This window comes from Rana temporaria, chromosome 2, assembly GCF_905171775.1.
Source record: "Rana temporaria chromosome 2, aRanTem1.1, whole genome shotgun sequence".
NCBI lineage: Eukaryota > Metazoa > Chordata > Amphibia > Anura > Ranidae > Rana > Rana temporaria.
Genome location: NC_053490.1, coordinates 45032027 through 45055709, shown reverse-complemented (window position 1 = coordinate 45055709; position 23683 = coordinate 45032027). Strand labels below are relative to the sequence as shown.

At 43.5% G+C, this 23683-nt stretch overlaps 1 protein-coding gene across 2 annotated transcripts in view; it reads left to right on the top strand.

Annotated features, from left to right (window-relative positions):
• The window catches only part of SLC36A4 (solute carrier family 36 member 4), a 363728-nt gene that overhangs the window by 111038 nt on the left and 229007 nt on the right, over nucleotides 1-23683 (top strand). For both annotated transcript variants that reach the window (XM_040340141.1, XM_040340142.1), the window contains exons 7-8: nucleotides 1294-1506; nucleotides 6975-7073. In XM_040340141.1, the coding sequence (XP_040196075.1) occupies nucleotides 1294-1506; nucleotides 6975-7073 (312 nt within the window). The remainder of the gene's footprint in view (nucleotides 1-1293; nucleotides 1507-6974; nucleotides 7074-23683) is intronic.

Genomic DNA, 23683 nt, shown 5'->3' with positions numbered 1-23683 from the left:
AGTTGCAAGGTCAAATCGATTTCAGATTTTCAGCAAATCTATTTATTTATTTTGTTCACCAGGACCGGCGCTGACACCGCGCCAGTCCTGAGGAGCTGCGGGCAGGAGTTTTTGGGCAAGGCTGCGGCTTCGGCCTAGTCCGCGAGGCCGGACGCCACGGACTAGGCCGAAGCCGCGGCCTCGCCTAAAAACTCCTGCCCGCAGCTCCTCAGGACCAGCGCTCACATCGCGCCAGTCCTGAGGAGCTGCGGGCACAAGTTTTTAGGCGAGGCCGCGGTTTCCGCCTAGTCCGCGGCCTTACCTAAAAACTCCTGCCCGCACCTCCTCAAGACCGGCTCGGTGGTCATCAGAAAAAAAAACTATTCAAATCGTGAATCAAGTTTTTTGTTTTTTTTTTTAAATCGCAGATTTTTTTGGGGAGAAAATCGCCCAGCTCTAGCTTCACAGTGGGCTGCGGGAATGAAACCGTGTGAGTTCTGCTGAGTTCACACAATTTCACTCAGCTGATCTCGCACAATTTCCGCTTGTCAGTCCCGATTTCGGCCACGATTACTGACACATCTGTGCAGAACTGAAATCGCAGAGCTGAATTCGCAGAAAGTAGTACAGAAACAACTTTTTGAAATCGGTGCAGCGCCGCAGATGCAGCGTCACAGCAATTAGGACGGTGCCACTGCCGGCAATTGCCGCCGATTTTTAATTTTGCATGTGAACCAGGGCTGAAACCATTAATGAAGCTTAGAAGAAGGTCAATGCACCTGTACTGAGTGATCTGAGAAGCGTATACAACTGAACACACCAGACAACTAAAGGACCGTACACACGATCGGATTTTCCGATGGGAATTGTGTGATGACAGGCTTTTGTCGGAAAATCCGACCGTTTGTACGCTCCATCGGGCAATTGCTGTCAGATTTTCCGCCAATAAATATTGGATAGCATGCTTTAAAATTTTCCGACAACAAATGTGATGTCAGATTATTCGATCGTGTGTACAGAAGTCCTTTGAAAAAAAAAACTTCAAAGTACAAACACGCATGCTCAGAAGCATGCTCAGAAGCAATGCTCACCATAACACAACATTAGCAGAAGTTGCCCAAAGGGTGGCGGTAAAGAGCTGAAAAAACATAGTTTGTGTTTGTTGGCCGACAATTCTTTGCCTTTTGTATGCAATACAAGTTCCTGGCCAACGCCCTTCAGACAAAAGTGCTACCTCTTTGTCCACAGAAAATCCGATCGTGTGTAGGAGGTTTTAGTTTTCCCATTAACATGAACCCTCTGCTTTCTGTACAGGTGTTTGAAGTTTATGGTGAAGGTCCCACGGAGCATCCGGAGTCAGAAGAACGAAGGTGGAATCTGGACCTAAGATTGTACATGATATGCTTCCTGCCACTCATCATTCCATTGGTTTTTATAGGGAATCTGAAGAACTTATCCATCTGCTCTTTTTTAGCCAATCTGTCCATGGCTGTCAGCCTTGTCATTATTTATCAGTATGTTCTCAGGGTAAGTAAAGGTTCTAGATTTATTTTGTGATATTTTACAGCATTGCATGGAAGCTTCACTTTAAAGCACCTGGAAGCCCATAGATGATGCAATATTCTTTCATGCAACCTATGATTGCAGAAAAGACAATAGCTCACACAAGCGTTGTTGATGGGGACCCCCCCCCCCCACTGTGGAGCTATCGTGTTCTTCTGGCTGGGGTGTAGGATGGATAACCGTCCCTTTTGGGAGAACACAGTGATTACTGCTAGTGGCTATAGCTGCTGGTAATAATCGCATCTAAAAACCGGCAAGCTGGTTGTTTCCGAGTCGATCGATGGATTGACTTGGGTACAATCAGCCTGCCCATAGATGGTTCAGCAGAGAGATTTGAACCATATAAGGCCAGCTTAAGAATTTGATGTTGCACAGTATTTGCAGATTTTTTTTCCCATCTCCTTCAGTGACTGTGCACTGTTTCCCCATTCATTCTTATGATTGGATTCATACTTCTCTGGAGGGCTGGGGGCAAGCTGTAGGATTGAATAGGCTGAACTGAGTGCATGTACATTAGGATGTGGAATTTTTTTCTGCAAACACTCTGCAGTGGCAAGCAGGACTGTAAAATAAAGTGTGGCTGGATTTAAGTATTAACTGCGATTTTTTTTTTGTGAGCTGGCGCCATCTGGTGGTGGCCGTTGGTATTACAAGTTAAGCATTACAAGTTAAACAGCAATTCTAATGTAATTTTTCACTATTTTTCACTATTTTCACTGCCATCTTCTTCCCTCTAATTAAGTATTAACTGCTTGCCGACCAGCCGCCACAGTTATACGGCGGCAGGTCGGCTCTGCTGGGCGAGAGCACGTAGCTATACGTCACCTCGCCTAGCAGCCAATAGGGGAGCGCGACCCGCTCGCCCCCGGCTCCCATGTGCGTGCCCGGCGGGCACGATCGCCGCCGGGCACACGCGATCGCTCGTTACAGAGCGAGGACCGGGAGCTGTGTGTGTAAACACACAGCTCCCGGTCCTGTCAGTGAGAGAAATGCTGATCTTCTGTTCATACAATGTATGAACAGCGATCAGTCATTTCCCCTAGTCAGTTCACCCCCCTACAGTTAGAACACACCCAGGGAACATACTTAACCCCTTCCCCGCCCCCTAGTGTTAACCCCTTCACTGCCAGTGGCATTTTTATAGTAATCCAATGCATTTTTATAGCACTGATCGCTATAAAAATGCCAATGGTCCCAAAAATGTGTCAAAAGTGTCCGACGTGTCCGCCATAATGTTGCAGTACCGAAAAAAAAATCGCTGATCGCCGCCATTACTAGTAAAAAAAATATTTAAAAAAATGCCATAAAAATACAAAAATACACCCTATTTTGTAAACGCTATAACTTTTTGCGCAAACCAATCAATAAACGCTTATTGCGATTTTTTATTTTTTTACGAAAAATATGTAGAATACGTATCGGCCTAAACTGAGGAAAAAAAATGTTTTTTTTTTATATATTTTTGGGGGATATTTATTATAGCAAAAAGTAAAAAATATTCATTTTTTTCAAAATTGTCGCTCTATTTTTGTTTATAGCGCAAAAACTAAAAACCGCAGAGGTGATCAAATACCACCAAAAGAAAGCTCTATTTGTGGGGAAAAAGGGACGCCAATTTTGTTTGGGAGCCACGTCGCACGACTGCGCAATTGTCAGTTAAAGCGACGCAGTGCCGAATCGCAAAAAGTGCTCTGGTCTTTGACCAGCAATATGGTCCGGGGTTAAGTGGTTACAGTGATTGTAAAGTCTCGTTTTTTATTTATTTAAAAATAACAAACATGTTATTCCTATCTGCTCTGTTGCAATGGTTTTGCACAGAGCAGCCCTGAACCTCTTCTTCTCAGGTCCCTCGCTGGCGCTCTCCTAGCCCTTCCCTCCTTTCATGTGTCCCCCCCCCCCCCCCACAGCAAGCAGCTTGCTATGTGAGCACCCGAGCCGCAGCTCTGTATGTCCATTTAGACACAGAGCCATGGTTTTTCCCCGCCCCCTCTCTCTCCTGTTTGGCTAACTGACTTTAACAGCAGCGGGAGCCAATTGTGCCACTGCGGTGTCTTAGCCAATCAGGAGGGGAAGTTCCGGATGGCCAAGGGACTCGTGCATATCACTGGATAGAGCTGGGAATCGGGTAAGTATGAGCAGGGCTGCTGCACACAGAAGATTTTTTTATCTTAATGCCTAGAATGCATTAAGATATACAAAAAACTTCTGCCTTTACAATCCCTTTAAGGTAGGTAACTGTTATGTTGTGGGGTTGTGGGAACATTTAAAGAATAACTAACTCAACTTTTGCAACAAATAGCAAATAATAAAAAAAAGAAAATAGCATATATAATTGCTAGACAAGTCATATTGTAATTGAATATTATTCAGTATTCAGTAATAATATTCTAGACGTTCTGTACACAGATGGTATAAGGAAACCCCCCCCCCCCCCCCCTGAAATGTAATTTCCTGCTTGTGTGATTGGCTCACTGATTTTGCCAGATGTCTGCACTAAAATACAAGTCCGATTTTGGGCATCCCCTGTAACCAAATGTAATTTTTGGTAAAATACTCCCAAAGAGAAATCACATCCAATTGGATATAGACCCTGCCACATTCCACATTGGAAACCTGCAAGCGCAACAGCTGATTGATAATTATAAAATCATCCTCATTAGATTTCATTACCACATGCACACAGAGTAACAAACAGCTAATTCTTAAGAATAACAAAAAGTAGGAATCTGCAACAAAATTTGTTAAAATCCCTGCAATGTACATATATCACCCAGAGGGGAAGCCCGCTGTCAGCTAACATCACAGGACCAGTCCAGGCTGGGGAAAGATTGCGACCATATGGTTCAAGATCCACCCACATGCCTGGACCGACACCCCGCCCCCACCACAGCCCAGCGCTCCAGTGAGCCTGGGTGGGGGTGTGTGTTTCAGAGCAGAGAGCTGTTTGATCACTTGGTTCTCAGCCTAATGGCCCGTACACACAATCCAAAAATCTGATGAAAAATACCACTTTCAATGTGATCGTACAGTCATCGGATTGTTGGTACAGAACTTTCGAGAGCCGATCATGACAGTTCATCCGATTATTATCCGATGGGACAAGCATGACAATTGTTCTTTTACGATACCAGATCCTACCATGTTTGTTTTAATCAGTACAGTTGTCTGAAAACACAATACAAATACATTACAACACATCACTTCCGATTTTATATTCTGTGGTACGAGAATTTTCGGAACTTTAGTAAACTCTCCATTTTTGATATGCGACTAGCATGCAAAAAATTCCGGACGATCTGTAGTCCAATTTTCGGATCGTGTGTACGGACCATTAGAGCCGTCAGGGGCCAGGTGCAGCATTGGACTGATGCTGCATAGTTACATAGCTAGTCAGGTTGAAAAAAGACGCAAGTCCATCAAGTTCAACCATAAAAAATAAAATAATAAGAATATCATTCAATCCCATACACCCATTTCTTTACCCACAGTTGATCCAGAGGAAGCAAAAAAATCCCAGCAAAGCATGATCCAATTTGCTACAGCAGGGGAAAAAAATCCTTCCTGATCCCCCGAGAGGCAATCGGATATTCCCCGGATCAACTATACCTATAATTGTTAGTACCCAGTTATATTATGTACATTTAGGAAAGTATCCAGACCTTTCTTAAAGCAATTTACTGAGCTGGCCAGAACCACCTCTGCAGAGAGTCTATTCCTCATTTTCACAGCTCTTATGCCGGGTACACACGGTCGTTTTTCGGCATGAAAAAAAGTCATTTTTTAGCATGTCCAAAAAACAATGTTTTTCCAACTTCATCATTAAAAACGACGTTGCCCACACACCATCGTTTTTGAAAAATGATGAACAAACACATACAACACGTACAACGGCACTCTAAAGGGGAAGTTCTATTCGCCTTGGGGCTGCTTTTAGCTGATTCCTTGTTAGTAAAAGACGATTTGCGCTTTTTTGTCTGTTACTGCGTGATGAATGTGCTTACTCCATTATGAATGGTAGTTTTACCTGAACGAGCGCTCCCATCTCATAACTTGCTTCTGGGCATGCGGGGTTTAAAACGTCGTTTTCGCCCACACACGATAATTTTTTACAACACGAAAAACGACATTTTGAAAAACGACATGAAAAAAATGCAGCATGTTCGAATTATTTTTTTGTCGTTTTTCAGAAGCCGAAAAACTATGTGAAGCCCACACACGATCATTTTTTTTTAATGCCGAAAAAAGACAGTGTGTACGCGGCATCACTGTGAAGAAACCTTTCCGTATTTGGAGGTGAAATCTCTTTTCCTCTAGACGTAAAGAGTGCCCCCTTGTCCTCTATGTTGACTGTAAAGTGAACACCAAGTTCACTATATGGACCCCCTTATATATTTGTACATGTTGATCATATCCCCCCTAATTCTCCTCTTCTCAAGAGAGAATAAATGCAGTTCTTCTAATCTTTCCTCATAGCTGAGATCCTCCATGCCTCTTATCAGTTTTGTTGCTCTTCTCTGCACTTTCTCCAATTCCCCAATATCCTTTTTGAGAACTGGGGCCCAAAACTGAACTGCATATTCCAGATGAGGTCTTACTAATGATTTGTTCAGGGGCAAAATTATATCTCTCTCTCTTAGCTAGGTAAGTGTAATTCTTAAAAAAAATAAAATAAAAATAATACTTCCCAAACTTCTCTCTTAAAGTTCACATGTATCACCCGTATTTACTTATTTAGGATGTAATATACATGTCACCCCCTTTAACCCTCTTAAGTGGGTAAGGGGTCTCTCCGCAGCCGCTGTCACATTTTAAAAACAACTCAGCTATTGGGGGCTCCGCCTGCACAGTTGTTTCATTCAAACATCTGTGAATAAATGAACTGCAAGTCCAATTTGCCTCTTTAGCAGACAGCTTGTTGTTCTCATTGACACTTCCTGCACATTCCTTTCCTGCAGAATCATGTGCGTTTATCCGTTTTTTGAGTAAAGATGAGCATATCCTTTAAAGCGTTGTTCTTTAATAAATAACTTCCTTTAACAAAATAATTGGCAAGTTTAGGTATGAGAAAATGAAGTCTTCAACATAACTTTCTAGGGGGGAGAGACGTTATGTACAGGGCAGTACCTAAGAGGAGTGAGAGAGTTTTTTTTTCTTCTTTGAGATTTAATCCGGGTTCTCTGTAATCTACTTCATCCAGAATGCACCCTACAGGTTCACAATTTCTACTGAAATGAAAAGATATAATTAAATATCATTATCATGGGGCGATAAAGAAGCCTCTTGGAGAAATCCATATGCTAGTGACCACCCAAAACAAAAATATTAGCTTTGAGTAATGTTGAATTATTGCATAGTTATGAATCCTCCGTGGTCTATGTTTTCAGAATATAGTCTGTTTGATTACATCTATTTTTTATTTTCTATTTCTTTAGAATCTTTCTGATCCTCGTACTCTGCCTTTAACATCCACTTGGAAGAAATATCCGCTGTTTTTTGGAACGGCCATCTTTGCTTTTGAAGGCATAGGAGTGGTAAGATGTTCTTTTAATATTTGAAGTATAAATTCTAACAAAATATTTTTTTTAAATTGATGAATACTTATAGAGATAAGGTTTGTAATACATTTCCTGGCTATATCTGCAGTGACAGCTGCTGCTCCATTTTGGGGGGGCTTGCGTCAAACACCCCCCCTTGCTTGATTGATCGGCCACGATAGGGCCTGTGGTGGGGTTTGTACCCAGTCGCCCCCCCCCCCCCAGTAAGTACTGGTATTGAAGAATCCAGCAGCAGCCAGTTGCTTAGGGCAGTGTGTTGTGGCCAGCTATGGAAGGTCCCCATGTGGCTGGTCATTTCCAGTAGCTCTTCTGTGGAGTCGGTGCAGCCTCAGCTCAGTGTCCATCCGGTTGCTACGGGATGGAGACGTTGCTGGGCGCCTCGGTTCCCTGGAGGATAGGATGGGTAGGAAAGTATTTAAGGTGCCCGTATCAGGCTGGTTACCGGGCTCCCAGCCCTGGAGGATCCCCCTGCAGGAGAAGCACTGGACCGGGTGCCCAGATAGAAGAAGCCGGATCAGGCCAGCTGAAGGGGGGACACTGAGCCGACTAGTCACCAGGGCAGAGGATGTTCTGGAAAATACCAGAAAGTCTCTTCTTCTGGCCAATCGGGTCTTAAAGGGGTTGTAAAGGAAAGGTAAAAAAAAAAATTCCCTAGCTAGCTTAATTTACCTTAGTGCAGTCCTCCTTCACTTACCTCATCTTTCCATGTTGCTTTTAAATGTCCTTATTTCTTATGAGAAATCCTCAGTTCCTGTTCTTCTGTCTGAAACTACTGTCAGGGCACTGCCCTTTACGGTCACATTCCCCAGTTGGCTCTGGGTGGATTTGAACCTAGGACCTATCCATTACAAGTCCAGCTCTTTGCCTCTGAGCCACTGCTCAAGTGTTACTTTGCTTGCTGTCCGTTGGAGCCTGGTTCTGAACCTGTACTTCTGTGGACCAATCAGTGGCCAGTGCGGCCTATTTAAGCCAGGCCCTTCCCCTTTGCTAATTGCTGGTTCGTTGTCAGCTTTACCCTGTGAGAGAACCTTGAAACCTGAATACCCTGACCTGTTTGACCCGGATTGGACCTTGACTACTCTCTGCCGTCTCCTACACTTGACCCCTGCCTGCTTATCGGATTTGCTGTTGTCTCCTGCCCCTTGACCTTGGCTTGCTCTCACGGACTTCCTCTGATCTCTCCAACTCCTGACCCACGGCCAGTGACCCGGATTTGCCTTGTTTCCTGTTGGTCCCTTCTGGACTTACCTGCCTGTTGCTGCCTGATCAACGACTGTCTCCAGTCCTCTGCACCTGCCCTGTTTTCGTCAGTTGCACCAAGTCTGCCTACCAGTTCCCGGCACCGGTGCCTCCTTGTGCAGTCCCTCCTCTGTTCTAACTCCAGGGAGCGGTCTGCACAGGGTCGCAAAGGTGAGCCGCCCTCAGCATCTCGGCCTCGGTGAGTACTTACCTTAATGGTCCTGACAGTACAAACCAGCCATTATGTCTGAGGCCGACAGGGCATGCTCACCCCTTGAAAACCTGTGTCAACAGGTGTCTGTTTTGACGGTTGCCGTTCAAAAATTGCAAGAAGGTAAACCCTTACATAATGGACTAACTAATAATATGGAGTCCGCAGACTTGTACAAGATGCTCACCTCCCTGGCTCTGCAAGTCTCCAGCCTGAACCATACTATTCAGGAACTACAACAAGAAGTCCAAAAATGTAAAGGGACAACACGCCCAGCCCCGGAACCAGCATGTTATGAACCTTTTGTTGTCATGCCAGAAAAATTTGATGGTAGCCGTGCATCCTTCTTGTGCTTTAAAACCGAATGTGAGCTATTGTTCACCCTTAAACCTAGGACCTATGCCACGGACTATATTAAGGTTAGAGCCTTCGTCAACTTGCTAACAGGGCAGGTCAAATTGTGGGATCACCTGCTGCTGCAGGAAAAAAGTCCAGTCTTGGACAGCTGGGAGACGTTCATGTCTGCTCTGGACTCATATATCCCTGCTTCCAAGAGGACCAGCACTCCCAGGTCTGCTCTTAGTTTACGGGGCCTACGGGTACCCAAGGATAGGAAGCCCCAGTACGGTTATGACATCCAGCCAGCCCAGTGTGTGCCAAATTATGTGACTCTGTATGTGCCCAGCCTGGAAGTTTCCCCATCACAAGGTCTTGACATTTCTGTGGATGCACACACGCCTACCTTGGAGGAGGAAGAACCCATGCAGATCGGGGCCATCCGGTCCAGCCTATCTGAGGTAGAAAGAGAGCGGAGGAGAGGCTATGGACTTTGCTTTTATTGTGGTGCTAGCGGGCACCTTATATCGCTCTGCCCAACTCGCCCACCTCGGCCAAAGCTTCTTCAGCTGGGTACTATTGGGAGTTTTTTCTATGCCTCAGAATCTGTACCTACCTCTCCAGTGTCCCCAGTTCCGGCTCCAGTGTCTTCAGTTCCAGTGTCTTCAGTTCCAGTGTCTTCAGTTCCAGTGTCTTCAGTTCCAGTGTCCCCAGTTCCAGTGTCCCCAGTTCCAGTGTCCCCAGTTCCAGTGTCCCCAGTTCCAGTGTCCCCAGTTCCAGTGTCCCCAGTTCCAGTGTCCCCAGTTCCAGTGTCTTCAGTTCCAGTGTCCCCAGTTCCTGTGTCCCCAGTTCCAGTGTCTTCAGTTCCTGTGTCTTCAGTTCCAGTGTCTTCAGTTCCAGTGTCTTCAGTTCCAGTGTCTTCAGTTCCTGTGTCCCCAGTTCCAGTGTCTTCAGTTCCTGTGTCCCCAGTTCCAGTGTCCCCAGTTCCAGTGTCTTCAGTTCCTGTGTCCCCAGTTCCAGTGTCCCCAGTTCCAGTGTCCCCAGTTCCAGTGTCTTCAGTTCCTGTGTCCCCAGTTCCAGTGTCTTCAGTTCCTGTGTCCCCAGTTCCAGTGTCTTCAGTTCCTGTGTCCCCAGTTCCAGTGTCTTCAGTTCCTGTGTCCCCAGTTCCAGTGTCTTCAGTTCCTGTGTTTTCAGTTCCTGTGTCCCCAGTTCCAGTTCTTATGTCTTCAGTTTCTGTGTCCCCAGTTCCAGTTCCTGTGTCTTCAGTTCCTGTGTCCCCAGTTGAAGTTCCAGATCATATTCCCCCAGGTGAAGTTCTCCCTCCAGACTGTACATATGCCTTGAATGGTACTATGGTCCGTAAACAGGATCTGGCGACTTTTGAACAGGCCTTACAAGCAAGGAGGGCGCCCCCTACCAGAACTTCAGGATCAAAAAAGTCCAAAAAGAAAAAGTAAAGATCTACATGCTCCCCGTTTGATCCATCAGGAGCATCCAGAACTAGTGGACAGTTTGGGCGTCCGGAGTCCGCCCCTAGGGGGGGGGGCACTGTCAGGGCACTGCCCTTTACGGTCACATTCCCCAGTTGGCTCTGGGTGGATTTGAACCTAGGACCTATCCATTACAAGTCCAGCTCTTTGCCTCTGAGCCACTGCTCAAGTGTTACTTTGCTTGCTGTCCGTTGGAGCCTGGTTCTGAACCTGTACTTCTGTGGACCAATCAGTGGCCAGTGTGGCCTATTTAAGCCAGGCCCTTCCTTTTTGCTAATTGCTGGTTCGTTGTCAGCTTTACCCTGTGAGAGAACCTTGAAACCTGAATACCCTGACCTGTTTGACCCGGATTGGGCCTTGACTACTCTCTGCCGTCTCCTACACTTGACCCCTGCCTGCTTATCGGATTTGCTGTTGTCTCCTGCCCCTTGACCTTGGCTTGCTCTCACGGACTTCCTCTGATCTCTCCAACTCCTGACATACGGCCAGTGACCCGGATTTGCCTTGTTTCCTGTTGGTCCCTTCTGGACTTACCTGCCTGTTCCTGCCTGATCAACGACTGTCTCCAGTCCTCTGCACCTGCCCTGTTTTCGTCAGCTGCACCAAGTCTGCCTACCAGTTCCCGGCACCGGTGCCTCCTTGTGCCGTCCCTCCTCTGTTCTAACTCCAGGGAGCAGTCTGCACAGGGTCGCAAAGGTGAGCCGCCCTCAGCATCTCGGCCTCGGTGAGTACTTACCTTAATGGTCCTGACAACTACACACAGTAATGCAAGGCTTTCTCCCTGGTGTAGAGAAAGCCTCTTGAGGGGGGAGGGGGCGAGCAGGAGTGTCAGGACTCCCACTAACACACAGCTTCTTTCTCTATCTGCAAAGTAGAGAGCGTCATGACCCTCCTGCTCGCCCCCCTCCCCCCTCAAGAGGCTTTCTCCAAATTAGGGAGAAAGCCTCGCATTACGGTGTGTAGTTTCAGACAGAAGAACAGGAAGTGAGGATTTCTCAGAAGAAATAAGGACATTTCAAAGCAAATTCAAGGATGAGGTAAGTGAAGGAGTACTGCACTAAGGTAAAGGAAGCTATTTAGGGAATTTTTGTTTACCTTTACAACCCCTTTAAGACCCGCTTCCTGATTGACCATGTGGAAAAGCAGGAAGACAATAGCGAATATTAATTCGCTATTATCACACAAGTGGGTGGGCTCTGCGTCCTGAGCCGACTTTTTTTTATAGCCAATTAGGGCTCTAATCATGTGGTTAAAAAAAACTCTGAAATCCATGCATCTGGCACCCTGCATGGAGATTAAGGACTGGGCGCATGGGGATTAGGGGGGGGGGATTCTCTCACTGATACAAAATGGCATTCCTTCCAGTGATACCAACGATGGGGCGTTTTTATTCCCACTGACACAAATGATTGGGCACAATTCCTCCCACTAACAATGATGATTGGACACAACTCCTCCTCCTGACACCAACAATTGGGCACAGTACCTCCCACTGACAACAATTAGGCACAATTCCTCCTCCTGACGCCAACAATTTGGCACAATTCCTCCTTCTGACGCCAACAATTGAGCACAGTATTTCCCACTGGTACCAAAATTGGGCACAATTCCTCCTACTGACACCAACAATTGAGCACAGTATTTTCCACTGATACCAACAATTGGGCACAATTCCTCCCACTGACACCAATGATTGGGCACAAATCCTCCTGCTGGCACCAACGATTGGGCACTATTCCTTCCACTGACATCAACAATGGGGCACAAATCCTCCCACTAACATAAGTGATGGGGTACTATCCTCCAACTGACCCTAACATTTGGGCATTATTCCTCCCATTGATACCAACGTCCACCCCGATAAAGTCTGAAGGACAATAAACTGACCTTTTTGTTTAAAAAGTTTGAAGACCCCTGATCTAAATCATAGATGATTGGGCCAGCGGGCTAAGAAATTTAGAAGAAACAACTCCCTCCATCCACACAGACAACGTAAATGGAGAAATTCCCCTGCCAGGACACTGTATTCTGATAATGGGATTCAGAATACACTGATCAGTGTCTGCAGCCACTGATCGACAAAAGTTTGTTTAACAGAAGTTGATCTAACAGGGATGGGCACACACTTTTTGAAATTGAGCAGGTTCCTGCTAAACTGGCTTGGTTTTCGATCCATCTATGGTCACCTTTAGGGTTTTTTTCTGTGAGAAAAAGGAAGTAGTCTGGGCATATTTTCCTTTTTTGAAGGCTCTCACAGTAAGTACGGTTTCAACCACATTGGTGTGATATGCTCAGATGTGTCCGACACACCAAAAAATATATTCTTTGAAGTATATACAAAACTGGAGAGTGCACGCAGCAATGTCTCCCATTAAAGTGTATATTGCAAAAACATTTTGGAGAGAAGGGTTAAATAAACCCTGTCGCTTTGTGTAAATGCGAGTTATAGCCAAAGCTTTCTGCGCTCGTGTGACCCATTTTTAGCCAGCAGTGGGCTAAAGCCCACTGTCTGGTGACATTACAGAGCCGGTCCATGCTCTGAAAACACCCAGAAGTCTTGACTGGGAGCTGGCTTAGCCTCTTCCACAGCCCAGCGCTCAAGTAAGGGCTGGAGGGGCAGAGCAGAGAGCCAGTGACTGACAGTTACCAGCTCTCTGCTCACAGAACACTGAGAACTGAGTGATCAGTGCTCTTTGGTTGCTCAGTTCTCAGTCTTAGAGCTGACAGGGGACTGATGCTGCATCCACCTAGCTGAGTATCATTTTTGTTTTTGCTAACCCATACTTCTCTTTTAAGATGTTCCCTTTGCCCTGACCTAAGCCACCCTCCACCCATCCGCCTCAGGTTTCACTCTCCAAGCCTGTGCATTGCAGTCCTAGACATTTTATGTGTCTGTCTTTCGAGGCCAGGAAAGTTTTCTGGTCCTAGTGGACATCAAAGATGCTGACCTATTTGTTAGCCTCTTTCCAGTGCATTAAAGATTCATACACTTTGCCGTTTGGGTCCCTACACTTCCAGTTTGTTGCCTTGCACCTTGGGTATTAACCAAGATGCTGGCCCTTGTAGTAGCCCCACTATATTCCTGTGGTATTGCCACTGCTGGGTACCTAGATGACCCCCTGTTGGGGGGGGGGGAGTCTCTGTGTGGCTCTTTCACAATGCATAAAGCTGACCATACAAATGTTACAATGATTCAGATGGGTCACTATGGTCGTATTCTATACATCATGGCAGTCAAAGGTCTAAAACAAACTCATGGCTGCAATGGCAGCTGCCAGGTTGAACTGGATGGATTATTGTCTTTTTATTAAACCTTACCTACTATTTAAACTTAAAGTGGATGTAAACCCCATTCATGAAATCTGGCCTGGGCACATATATCTGCAGTGTTTACTTATCTCTCTCCAAAGTTCTAAGTGCTGTGTCTTTCTGCTGCTCCGTTCCTCTGTCATCAGCATGATGACAAGTTTCCATTCACTGACACTAACAATTAAGTGCTATTCCTCCCACTGACACCAACAATGGGCCTTCCACTGACACCAGTGATGGGGTGCTATTCCTCCCACTGCTATTAACAATGGGACACTATTCCTGAGACCAGCAATTGGGTACTTTTTATCTAATTAACACCAATGATGGGGCACTATCCCCCCCTTCATTAATACCAATGAGGGAGCACTAATCTTTATCCTACTGACCACATGTGTTATGTAAACTATTTACTCCCATTGACCTCCAAGCCTGAGACACCCAAGCATGTTCTACTCCAGCTGGCTGCAGTCCTGCCCCCATAAAGTCTGAAGTATTGTAAACTGGCCCTTTGTTTAGAAGGTTTGGAGACCCCCCAGATTAAAGAACTGATAAGAGGTGGGGCAGTGACTGTAGTCTGTCATCTTTACTTTCCATATGCTGTTCACTCCTATAGCCCAGCAAGACTGAGTGGTTCACAAGAGTCTTTGCATCACTTTACTGATGGACAGGAACAAAGGATGTTTCTGGACAGCCGCACTCTGAACAATGGTTGCCTTTGTTGAATTAGGAACAGCACTACTCGGCTTTGATTAAGCACTAGATCTAGTGTGAAACGCGTCAGCTATCCAGGTTTTTGTTTTGTTTGCTGTGACTTGTAGTGCTGTTCCTAATTCAATAAAGGCAACCATTGTTCAGAGTGCGGCAATCAAGGAACATCCTTTGTTCCTGTCTTGCTGAATGCATTGCCTGCACCTGTGATATCTGCATGGTGGATCTCCATCAAGGCTCCCACCTAGAGCGGCTATTTTCTCTCTCATCACTTTACATCACTTTGGCATTTGACATACTGCGAGTGTTTCAATCGTTTGTTTGTTTGTTTGGCCTTGCCCTCTCAGATAGTTAAATGGAATTACATTTTCTTTGACTTGGAAAGGAATATCCGGAAATAAATGTGTTTATGGTCAAACACCTGCTGTAGAAAAGAGCAATTTAGCATCTGCCACAGGCCTATGCTCGGTTCTTTGCCGTGATAAATTGTTGTATTTTACTTTCTGTTGATAAAAAGGGACCTCTCTATTCCCGCTTCGGAAAACATGCTGCAAGGAATGTTCTTATCAGGCTTGAAATGCAACTTGACCATTTTAATAAGGAAAATTGGACACCCCGCTTGACCTTAAAATTGAAAGGCGCGAGGCCTCTGGAGTTGCATTGTGTATTCGTGTGTTTCATTTGGAATTATTAGGTTTCCCATTGTCTTTCTCTGTCCTTAAGGGGAGTAGGGGTGCACTGAAAACTGGAAAATGTGGTACTGCAGTCCGGACATGGATGTTGTTGTTTTTTTGACAATGTTGTATATTTTGGAGGGAGGAGGTTTTAACCACTTAAGCCAAGGACCAATATGCTGCCTAAAGACCCAAGGGGTTTTTACAGTTCGGGACTGCGTCGCTTTAACAGACAATTGCGCGGTCGTGCGACGTGGCTCCCAAACAAAATTGGCGTCCTTTTTCCCCCACAAATAGAGCTTTCTTTTGGTGGTATTTGATCACCTCTGCGGTTTTTATTTTTTGCGCTATAAACAAAAATATAGCGACAATTTTGAAAAAAATTCAATATTTTTCTACTTTTTGCTATAATAAATATCCCCCAAAAACATATATAAATTTTTTTTTTTTTCAGTTTAGGCCGATACGTATTCTTCTACCTATTTTTGGTAAAAAAAAACGCAATAATCGTTTATCGGTTGGTTTGCGCAAAATTTATAGCGTTTACAAAATAGGGGATAGTTTTATTGCATTTTTATTTTTTTTATTTTTTTTACTACTAATGGCGGCGATCAGCGATTTTTTTTTCGTGACTTGCGACATTATGGCGGACACTTCGGACAATTTTGACACATTTTTGGGACCATCATTTTCACAGCAAAAAATGCATTTAAATTGCATTCTTTATTGTGAAAATGACAGTTGCAGTTTGGGAGTTAAACACAGGGGGCGCTGTAACATTTAGGGTTCACTTTGTGTGTGTTTACAACTGTAGGGGGGTGTGGCTGTAGGACTGACATCATCGATCGAGTCTCCCTAATAAAAGGGATCACTCGATTGATGCGCCGCCATAGTGAAGCACAGGGAAGCCGTGTTTACATACGGCTCTCCCCGTTCTTCAGCTCCGGGGAGCGATCGCGACGGGGTGGCTATAAACGAATAGCCGCGCTGTCGTCCCGGATCGCTCCCCGAGGCTTACGGACCGCCGCATGTACCGGGGGGGGGTCCCGATCGGACCCCCGACCCACGTCAAGCAGAGCACGTACAGGTACGTGCATGTGTCTGTCCGTGCCATTCTGCTGATGTATATTTACATGAGGCGGTCCTTAAGTGGTTAAATATCTAATTTTCTAAGAGATTTTATTTTATAGATTGTGTTCCTACATCTTGCTTATACAGTGCCTTGAAAAAGTATTCATAAGGCTTCATTTCCATGGACGTCTTTACAGCCACTTTTTTTTTGCCTTTTTTACAGCTTAAAAACGCCTGTCCATTTTATTTTATTTTTTTTGAGCTGGAGCTCAAAAACGTAGCGTTTTTTGCGCTTTTTTTGAGAGTTTTTTAACGTCTGGCGTTTTTGCAGCTCTTAAGGCTGGAGCTTCAGAACGCACTGGTCCAGGTTTTTTTTTTTGCAGCTTAAAAACGGCTCAGCCATCTACAGCTCAAAAACATCATGGTGGGCATGAGGCCATAGACTAACATGGAGAGCCGTTTTTTTTTTTTTTTTTTGAATTCTGTTTATTAGATTTTCAGAATATAAGTTTACAAACATTTCTTATTGAAACAACATATATTATGCAAATGCCAGATAAGACTTTTCAGCAGTAGCATACCTAAATGTTGAAAAAAAAAAATGCATTAAACAGTACATCAAATGAATTGTCATTCAAAACAAAAAAATAATAACAAGGACTACATAGGGAAAAGTGAGAGAATAAGTTAGAGAAGGGTGTATATTCGGTCTAGACTTTTAAATACAGAATATCTATAACTGGTCTATTATTTTCCTATAAAAGGTGAGAGAAAACTCTTTTTCCTCAACATTGAAAAGACAGAATATTTTGTTTTTAATGTTCATGACTTCAACAAAATACCATATTCGGTAGATTCCGCAAAATGTATCCAACATGACCATTTATCTATGTAAACACTAGAAGAATCTCTTGACTGGTGTATCAGTTCTTCCATGCTGGCAATGTGATTAACCCTGTGGATCCAGTCGGGAATTGTAGGTGGTGTAGTTTGTTTCCATTTAATTGGGATACATAATCTCGCCGCGTTAATTAGGTGCAAAACTATGGTATTCTTATAGGTGGAATGTGAGAGGCTAGAAAGGTGTAACAAAAATTGTTCTGGAGTAAAATCCGGTTCATAAGTAGTAATTTGTGTTATTAATCTATGGATTTCTTTCCAGAAATGGGTTAAAGCGGAGCATTTCCACCAAATGTGTAACAAAGTACCAGGTGCACTATTGCATCTCCAACACAGCGGGGATGTTTCTGGACTGAATTTATGAATAATTGACGGGGTTCTATACCATCTCGAGTAAATTTTATACCCATTTTCCTGAGTTAAAACGTTTAACGTGCCCTTGTGTATACGTCTGAAAATAGTTGACCAGTCTTCAGATGTTATTGATATCTGAAGATCCTCTTCCCATTTGAGGTTTGTGAAATCTGCTTGGAGGTCAATGGATGAATTAAGAAGGGTGTGTAAAAGAGATATTAGGTGTTTCTGAGGGAAACCACTCAAACAGACGGATTCAAACAGCGTTTTGGGTCTAAACCATCCAGTCACAGGATCTAATTTCTTGAGAAAATCAGAAATTCTGTTAAAGTATAAATCGGATATATTGCATCCAGGATTGGTGGATTTAAAGGATTCATAACAAATGGGAGCACGGTCTTTGAAGAAGTCCGCCGCCCTGTATTTCATTGTGGAAGAGGTGTCGGAAGGAGTCGAGCCAGTGTTAGGAAAAGGAATTTCGAGGCTATGGGTTATAGGAGTGATTGGTCCATATATTGAGGACAAATCCATAGCTTTGCACAGATGTCTAAAGATTTTCAGGGAAGTTCCCGTTACAGGATGTGACTTGATGCACCTAGGGATTTTTTTAGGAATGGTCCATGGTAAGTGGCTTATAGGTACATTTGAAAGGCAAGAAATTTCTTCTAAGTAAATCCAATCCTTCAAATTAACATGCACATGCCAATCTACTATCCTGGACAAGTGACTGGCCCAATAATATTTGCGTAAGTCCGGGACTCCAATGCCTCCCATTAGTTTTGGCGTGGTTAATTTATCCCATTTAATTCGTGGCTGTTTCCCCCCCCAAATAAAGTTTAGGCAAATCCGTCTAAATGACTTGAAAAAAGAACCCGGAACGGTTATGGGGAGAGCCTGGAATAGATATAGAAACCTAGGTAAAATATTCATTTTCAGTATGTTCGCACGACCGAACCATGAAAACATACCTTTGTCCCATTTCAATAAATCTGATCTGACTGTATTCAATAATGGTAAGAAGTTAGCCTTGTATAAGTTATTAATATCCGGAGAAATATTAATGCCCAAGTAAGATAGTTCCTCGTCCACCCAAATAAAAGGGAAGTTCTGTTTACACAGTGCCATCTCGTCATTGGGCAGTGAGATATTAAGTGCTCTTGATTTAGCCAAATTGATTTTAAAGTTAGATATAAAAGTAAACATTGAAAAATCTTTTAGTAGGTTGGGGAGAGTAATTATGGGTTTTGACAGAAAAAGCAGCACATCGTCGGCAAATGCAGCTAGTTTGTATTGTTTATCTTTAACACTTATACCCACTATATCCTTGTTGGATCGAATTCTACAAAGAAAAGGTTCTAGTATTAAAATAAAAATAATTGGCGATAATGGGCAGCCCTGACGTGTCCCATTTGACACAGAGAAAGCCTCCGACAGACATCCATTAACCTTGATCCTTGCCCTTGGGGATGAATAAAGAAGTTTTATGAACTGCAACATGCGATCTCCAAAGCCTAAAAACCCCAAAGTTGCGTGCATGTAATCCCAAGCAATCCTGTCGAAGGCTTTCTCTGCGTCAAGGGAGAGCATGAACCCAGGAAGCTGCGTTTCTAAAAGCCAGTTTTGAATACATAGGGCTTTGGTGGTATCGTCCCTAGCCTCCCTCCCCGGAGTAAAGCCCACTTGATCCAATGAAATCAAATCTTTTAAAAGGGGTAAGATGCGGTTCGCTAAAATTTTTGCGTATAACTTGATATCCACATTTAGGAGTGAAATTGGCCTGTAATTGGATACTAGGTTACTATCTTTATTAGGTTTGGGAATGAGCACTATATGAGCTTCTAGTAGGTCTTGAAAGGTCGACCATTGAGCAGGGGGAGAATTGAACGCCAATACAAAATTAGGAATTATGACGTCACTAAAGGTTTTGTAATAGTTGACAGGAAACCCGTCAGGACCCGGACTTTTACCTACGTTAAGTTGATCAAGAGCAACAAGGGCTTCGGATACTTCCAATGGTTTATCCAAATCCTTGGCTACTTCCGGACAAATAGGGTTAGGGCAATAGGATGCAAGAAATTCCGCAATCATTTCAGTTCTCGATTTTAATTTGTTAGCTGGATCCATAGAATTTAGATTATACAGATCCGAGTAGTAAATCTGGAATTGCTTGGTGATATCAGAGGTACTCGTGAGTTTCTTACCCTTTTTATCCATTATAGAGTGAATATTATCAAATTTCCTTTTTGATGTATTCAGTGAGTTGGCTAAGAGCCTACCGGTCTTATTGCCATATTCATAGAAGAATTTCTGTGAATATACATTATTTCTTTTTATTTTTTTTTCCAATATCTCAAGCAATTCCTTCCTGGTGTTAGTCAGTTCCTCGAGTATATCCGAATTAAGGGACTGTTTATGACTTCTTTCCAAAGTCTCAATTCTATCGGTGAGGTTTTTAATATGTACCCTCCTGTCTTTATTACTTTTTGCCATTAATGAAATAAACTCCCCTCTAATTACACATTTATGGGCCAGCCAAGTAGTCGAGTGATGCACATCAGGTGTAGAATTTTCCTTAAAGTACAATGAAAGCAAAGAATTTATTTTTTGAACCACTCCTTTGTCAGTGAGTAATGAAGTATCCAGTCTCCAAGTTTTTCGTGGAGCAGGTTTGTCCTCCATCGTCAAACTTATAGAGATGGGATTGTGATCCGATAAAACCATGGGCTCTATAGATGTGTCGATTAGGGATTCCAGGTCTCCCTGGGAAATAAAAAAGTAGTCCAACCTTGAGTAGCAGTTGTGCGGCGGGGAATAGTAAGTATAGTCTTTTGTAGAAGGATTTAAAGTGCGCCATGAGTCATGCAATGATAGACGGTGCATCAATTTTTTGACTAGATTCAGTGTTTTATATGGTGTTTTGGAAGAGCCTGATGACGTGTCTAGAAGGGGATTGAGAGCTATATTGAAATCCCCACCCAGTATAACCATGCCATCAGCAAAAGATTCAAGGGATTCTAATACATCTTTAAAAAATGGGGCGTGAAGTCTATTAGGGGCGTAAATATTACCTAAAGTTATTTGTTTGTTATATAGTGTGCCCTTTATAAATATGTATCTGCCTTCTGTATCCAATTTAGTATCCAAAACTTGGAATGGACAGTATTTTGATATTAAAATGGAAACACCTCTGCTCTTGGAATTCGGGTTAGTTGCATGAAACATATGGGGAAATCTTTTGTCTGTAAATGCTGGGAAGTTGTCAGTCTTAAAATGTGTTTCTTGTACAAATATTATATCGGATCTAGTTTTTTTGAGTAGTAATAATAGTTTCGACCTCTTTTCCGGTACATTAAGGCCTTTTATGTTAATAGAATATATTCTGATTTTTCGTGCCGGAACAACCTTATTGCCAGTAGTAGAAGACATATCTCTCGTCAAAGGGATATGCAGCAGGAAAGACCAAACGTAAGGGGATCAGTCAAAGGACCAAGGGGAAGGATGGAATGGGAAGTGAGCAAACAGATCTCACTCCCCTGAAAGAGAAAAAAAAAAAAAAAAAAGGGAGGGATCTATAGAGGGGGTATCTAATAAAAAAAAAGAAGAACAGTACTATCAAAAACCTTCCTACAGGAGGAATTGATAGAAAATGAAGTGTAGCAATAATCTCTTGCCCTTTTCTCACAGGGAGAAGTAGACAGAGACAATTGCTATCCGGGGGTGGAATAAGGCCAATCACAAAATTAGCAACCAAAACTCCACAGCCATCCACCGCCACAGAAGTGTTTAATGTAAAATGTGTGCGCATAAGGCGGAGTAAATACTAACCTTGAACTTAAATCAACAGTAAGAATTCATAACTAGTATATTAAATCATTGCTTAGGAAATCCTTTCACACACCGACAAACCAATTTTTATGTCGATCTGGAAATAATTTATGAGATCCCAGCAAGGAATGCAAAATCCAATACCTTAACCGTGTTCTAGTAAATAATAAATAGGTACATTAGTTAAACTCAAAATTCAGAAATGATCAAAAATGTATCATATAAATTATGACTATTAGATCTAGGAATCCCAGATAAACAGAATAGAAATATAGTCAGAGAGAAGGTCCCTACACACCACTCCATATTTGAAGATATTTCAGAAAAAAGATGAACAAAGAGAGCATTAAATATGACAGGGGGAGACCAAGAAAATCATGACATTAAATCAATATTCCTTTCTTGATCTTCTTGCTTTCGGTGACGTCGCAGATCGTGGAGTAGTGTTCGCATCAGCTGATGATGAAGCTCTGCCATCGTTTGACTGGGATCGACGTCTCCGGAATCTTGAATGAGTCGTCTCCATGGATTCCTCCTTAGCAACTTCCTTGGTGGGGCTCCCTATACGGAAATCGGCGTACCAATCTGGCAAATCCAATAGTTTTATGCCCATCGATTTGCAGAAAGCTTGGAGTTCTTCAGGAACTCTTAGTATTGCCGTGTGCCCCTGATTACTAGCCTGCAAACCGAATGGAAATTTCCATTTGTATGTAATCCCCTTGTCACGCAGCTTCTCTAACAGGGGTCGCACATCTCTCCTGTTTTGCAGTGTTATGGGGGATAAGTCTTGATAAAAGGAGATAGGGTGACCCTCAAAAGCAAAGTTTGACCTGAGCTTCGCATTTCTAAGAATGCCTTCCTTAAGCTGGAAGTCGTCTACATGGCAAATTACATCTCTAGGCGGATCTGTTGTTCTGCCCCTTGGACGAAGCGCTCTATGTATACGTTCCATGTGAACAGAAGTGAGTGGAGGGCGACCCAGTAAATTGTTAAACATTTCCGTAACCACAGGGGAAAGCTGGTCTATATCCACTGTCTCGGGCAGACCCCTTATTCTCACATTATGCCTCCTGCTTCTGTTTTCCAAATCCTCTAAATGGCGATTCATATCTCTTAGGCGCATTGTATTGGCATCTGTTTTGTTATTAACATGACGCAGTGCCTTTCCCTGTTGCGCAGTAACTTTCTCCACCTCCTGTACTCGCGCTGTAACTGCGCGTATTTCCAGGGTTAAGTCCGCAATGGCAGCTGTGAGGGTAGATTTAATATCTGCAGACACTGAGAGAAGATCATTAAGGCTGGGGGATTGTGATAGAAGAATGGCTGTATTTGCCCCATTTCCATCATGTACGGGGACCGGGATAATACCGGTAGATTGTGTTCCAATGATCCCCATAGGGATGCTTTGAGGGTTAGCCATTGCGGGTCTGGGTACCAAAGTTCAGATTCCAAAATCACCGCCAAAAATCCTGAATTGAAAGTCGGGATTGGTATTATTCTGATCCCCGGGGATCAGGGATTTTCGCTATATGAGTCGGCACGGTCAATCCTCTTACCGGAGCAAATATATTCCGCTTTAATTCTGTGGTGGTGGGAGCTCTCCGTTCAAGCTGCCATCTCCGATCACGGCCAGGCCACGCCCCCCGGAGAGCCGTTTTTAAGCCGCAAAAAAAGCTCAGAAAAGTGGCTGTAAAAACGTCCATGGAAATGAAGCCTAACTCTTGATATGTTCCACATTTTGTCATGTTGCAGCCAAAAACGTAAATGTATTTTATTGGGATTTTAACCACTTAAGGACCGAGCCTCTTTCTGTGATTTGTTGTTTACAAGTAAACTTTTTTTGCTAGAAAATTACTTAGAACCCCCAAACATTATAAATTTTTTTTCTAACACCCTAGAGAATAAAATGGCGGCCGTTGCAAAACTTTTTGTCACACCGTGTTTGCGCAGCGGTCTTACAAGCGCACTTTTTTGGACAAAAATACACTTTTGTGAATAAAAAAAATGAGACATCAGTAAAGTTAGCCCCCTCTTTTTTTTTTAATGTATTGTGAAAGATAATGTTACTCCGGGTAAATTGATACCCAACATGTCACGCTTCAAAATTGCGGCCGCTCGTGGAATGACGACAAACTTTACCCTTAAAAATCTCCATAGGCGACGTTTAAAAAATTCTACAGGTTGCATGTTTTGAGTGACAGAGGAGATCTAGGGCTAGAATTATTACTCTTGCTCTACTGATCACGGCGATACCTCACATGTGTAGTTTAAACACCGTTTTCATATGCGGGCACTGCTCACGTATGCGTTCGCTTCTGCATGCGAGCTTGGTGGGACGGGGTGCGTTTTACATTTTTTATTAATTATCATTTATTTCACTTTTTTTTTATGAGTCCCTTTTACATGGATGTTGTCACAGCCACAGACACAGTATAGTCATGTTTTTTTTTTTTTTTATTAAAAAAC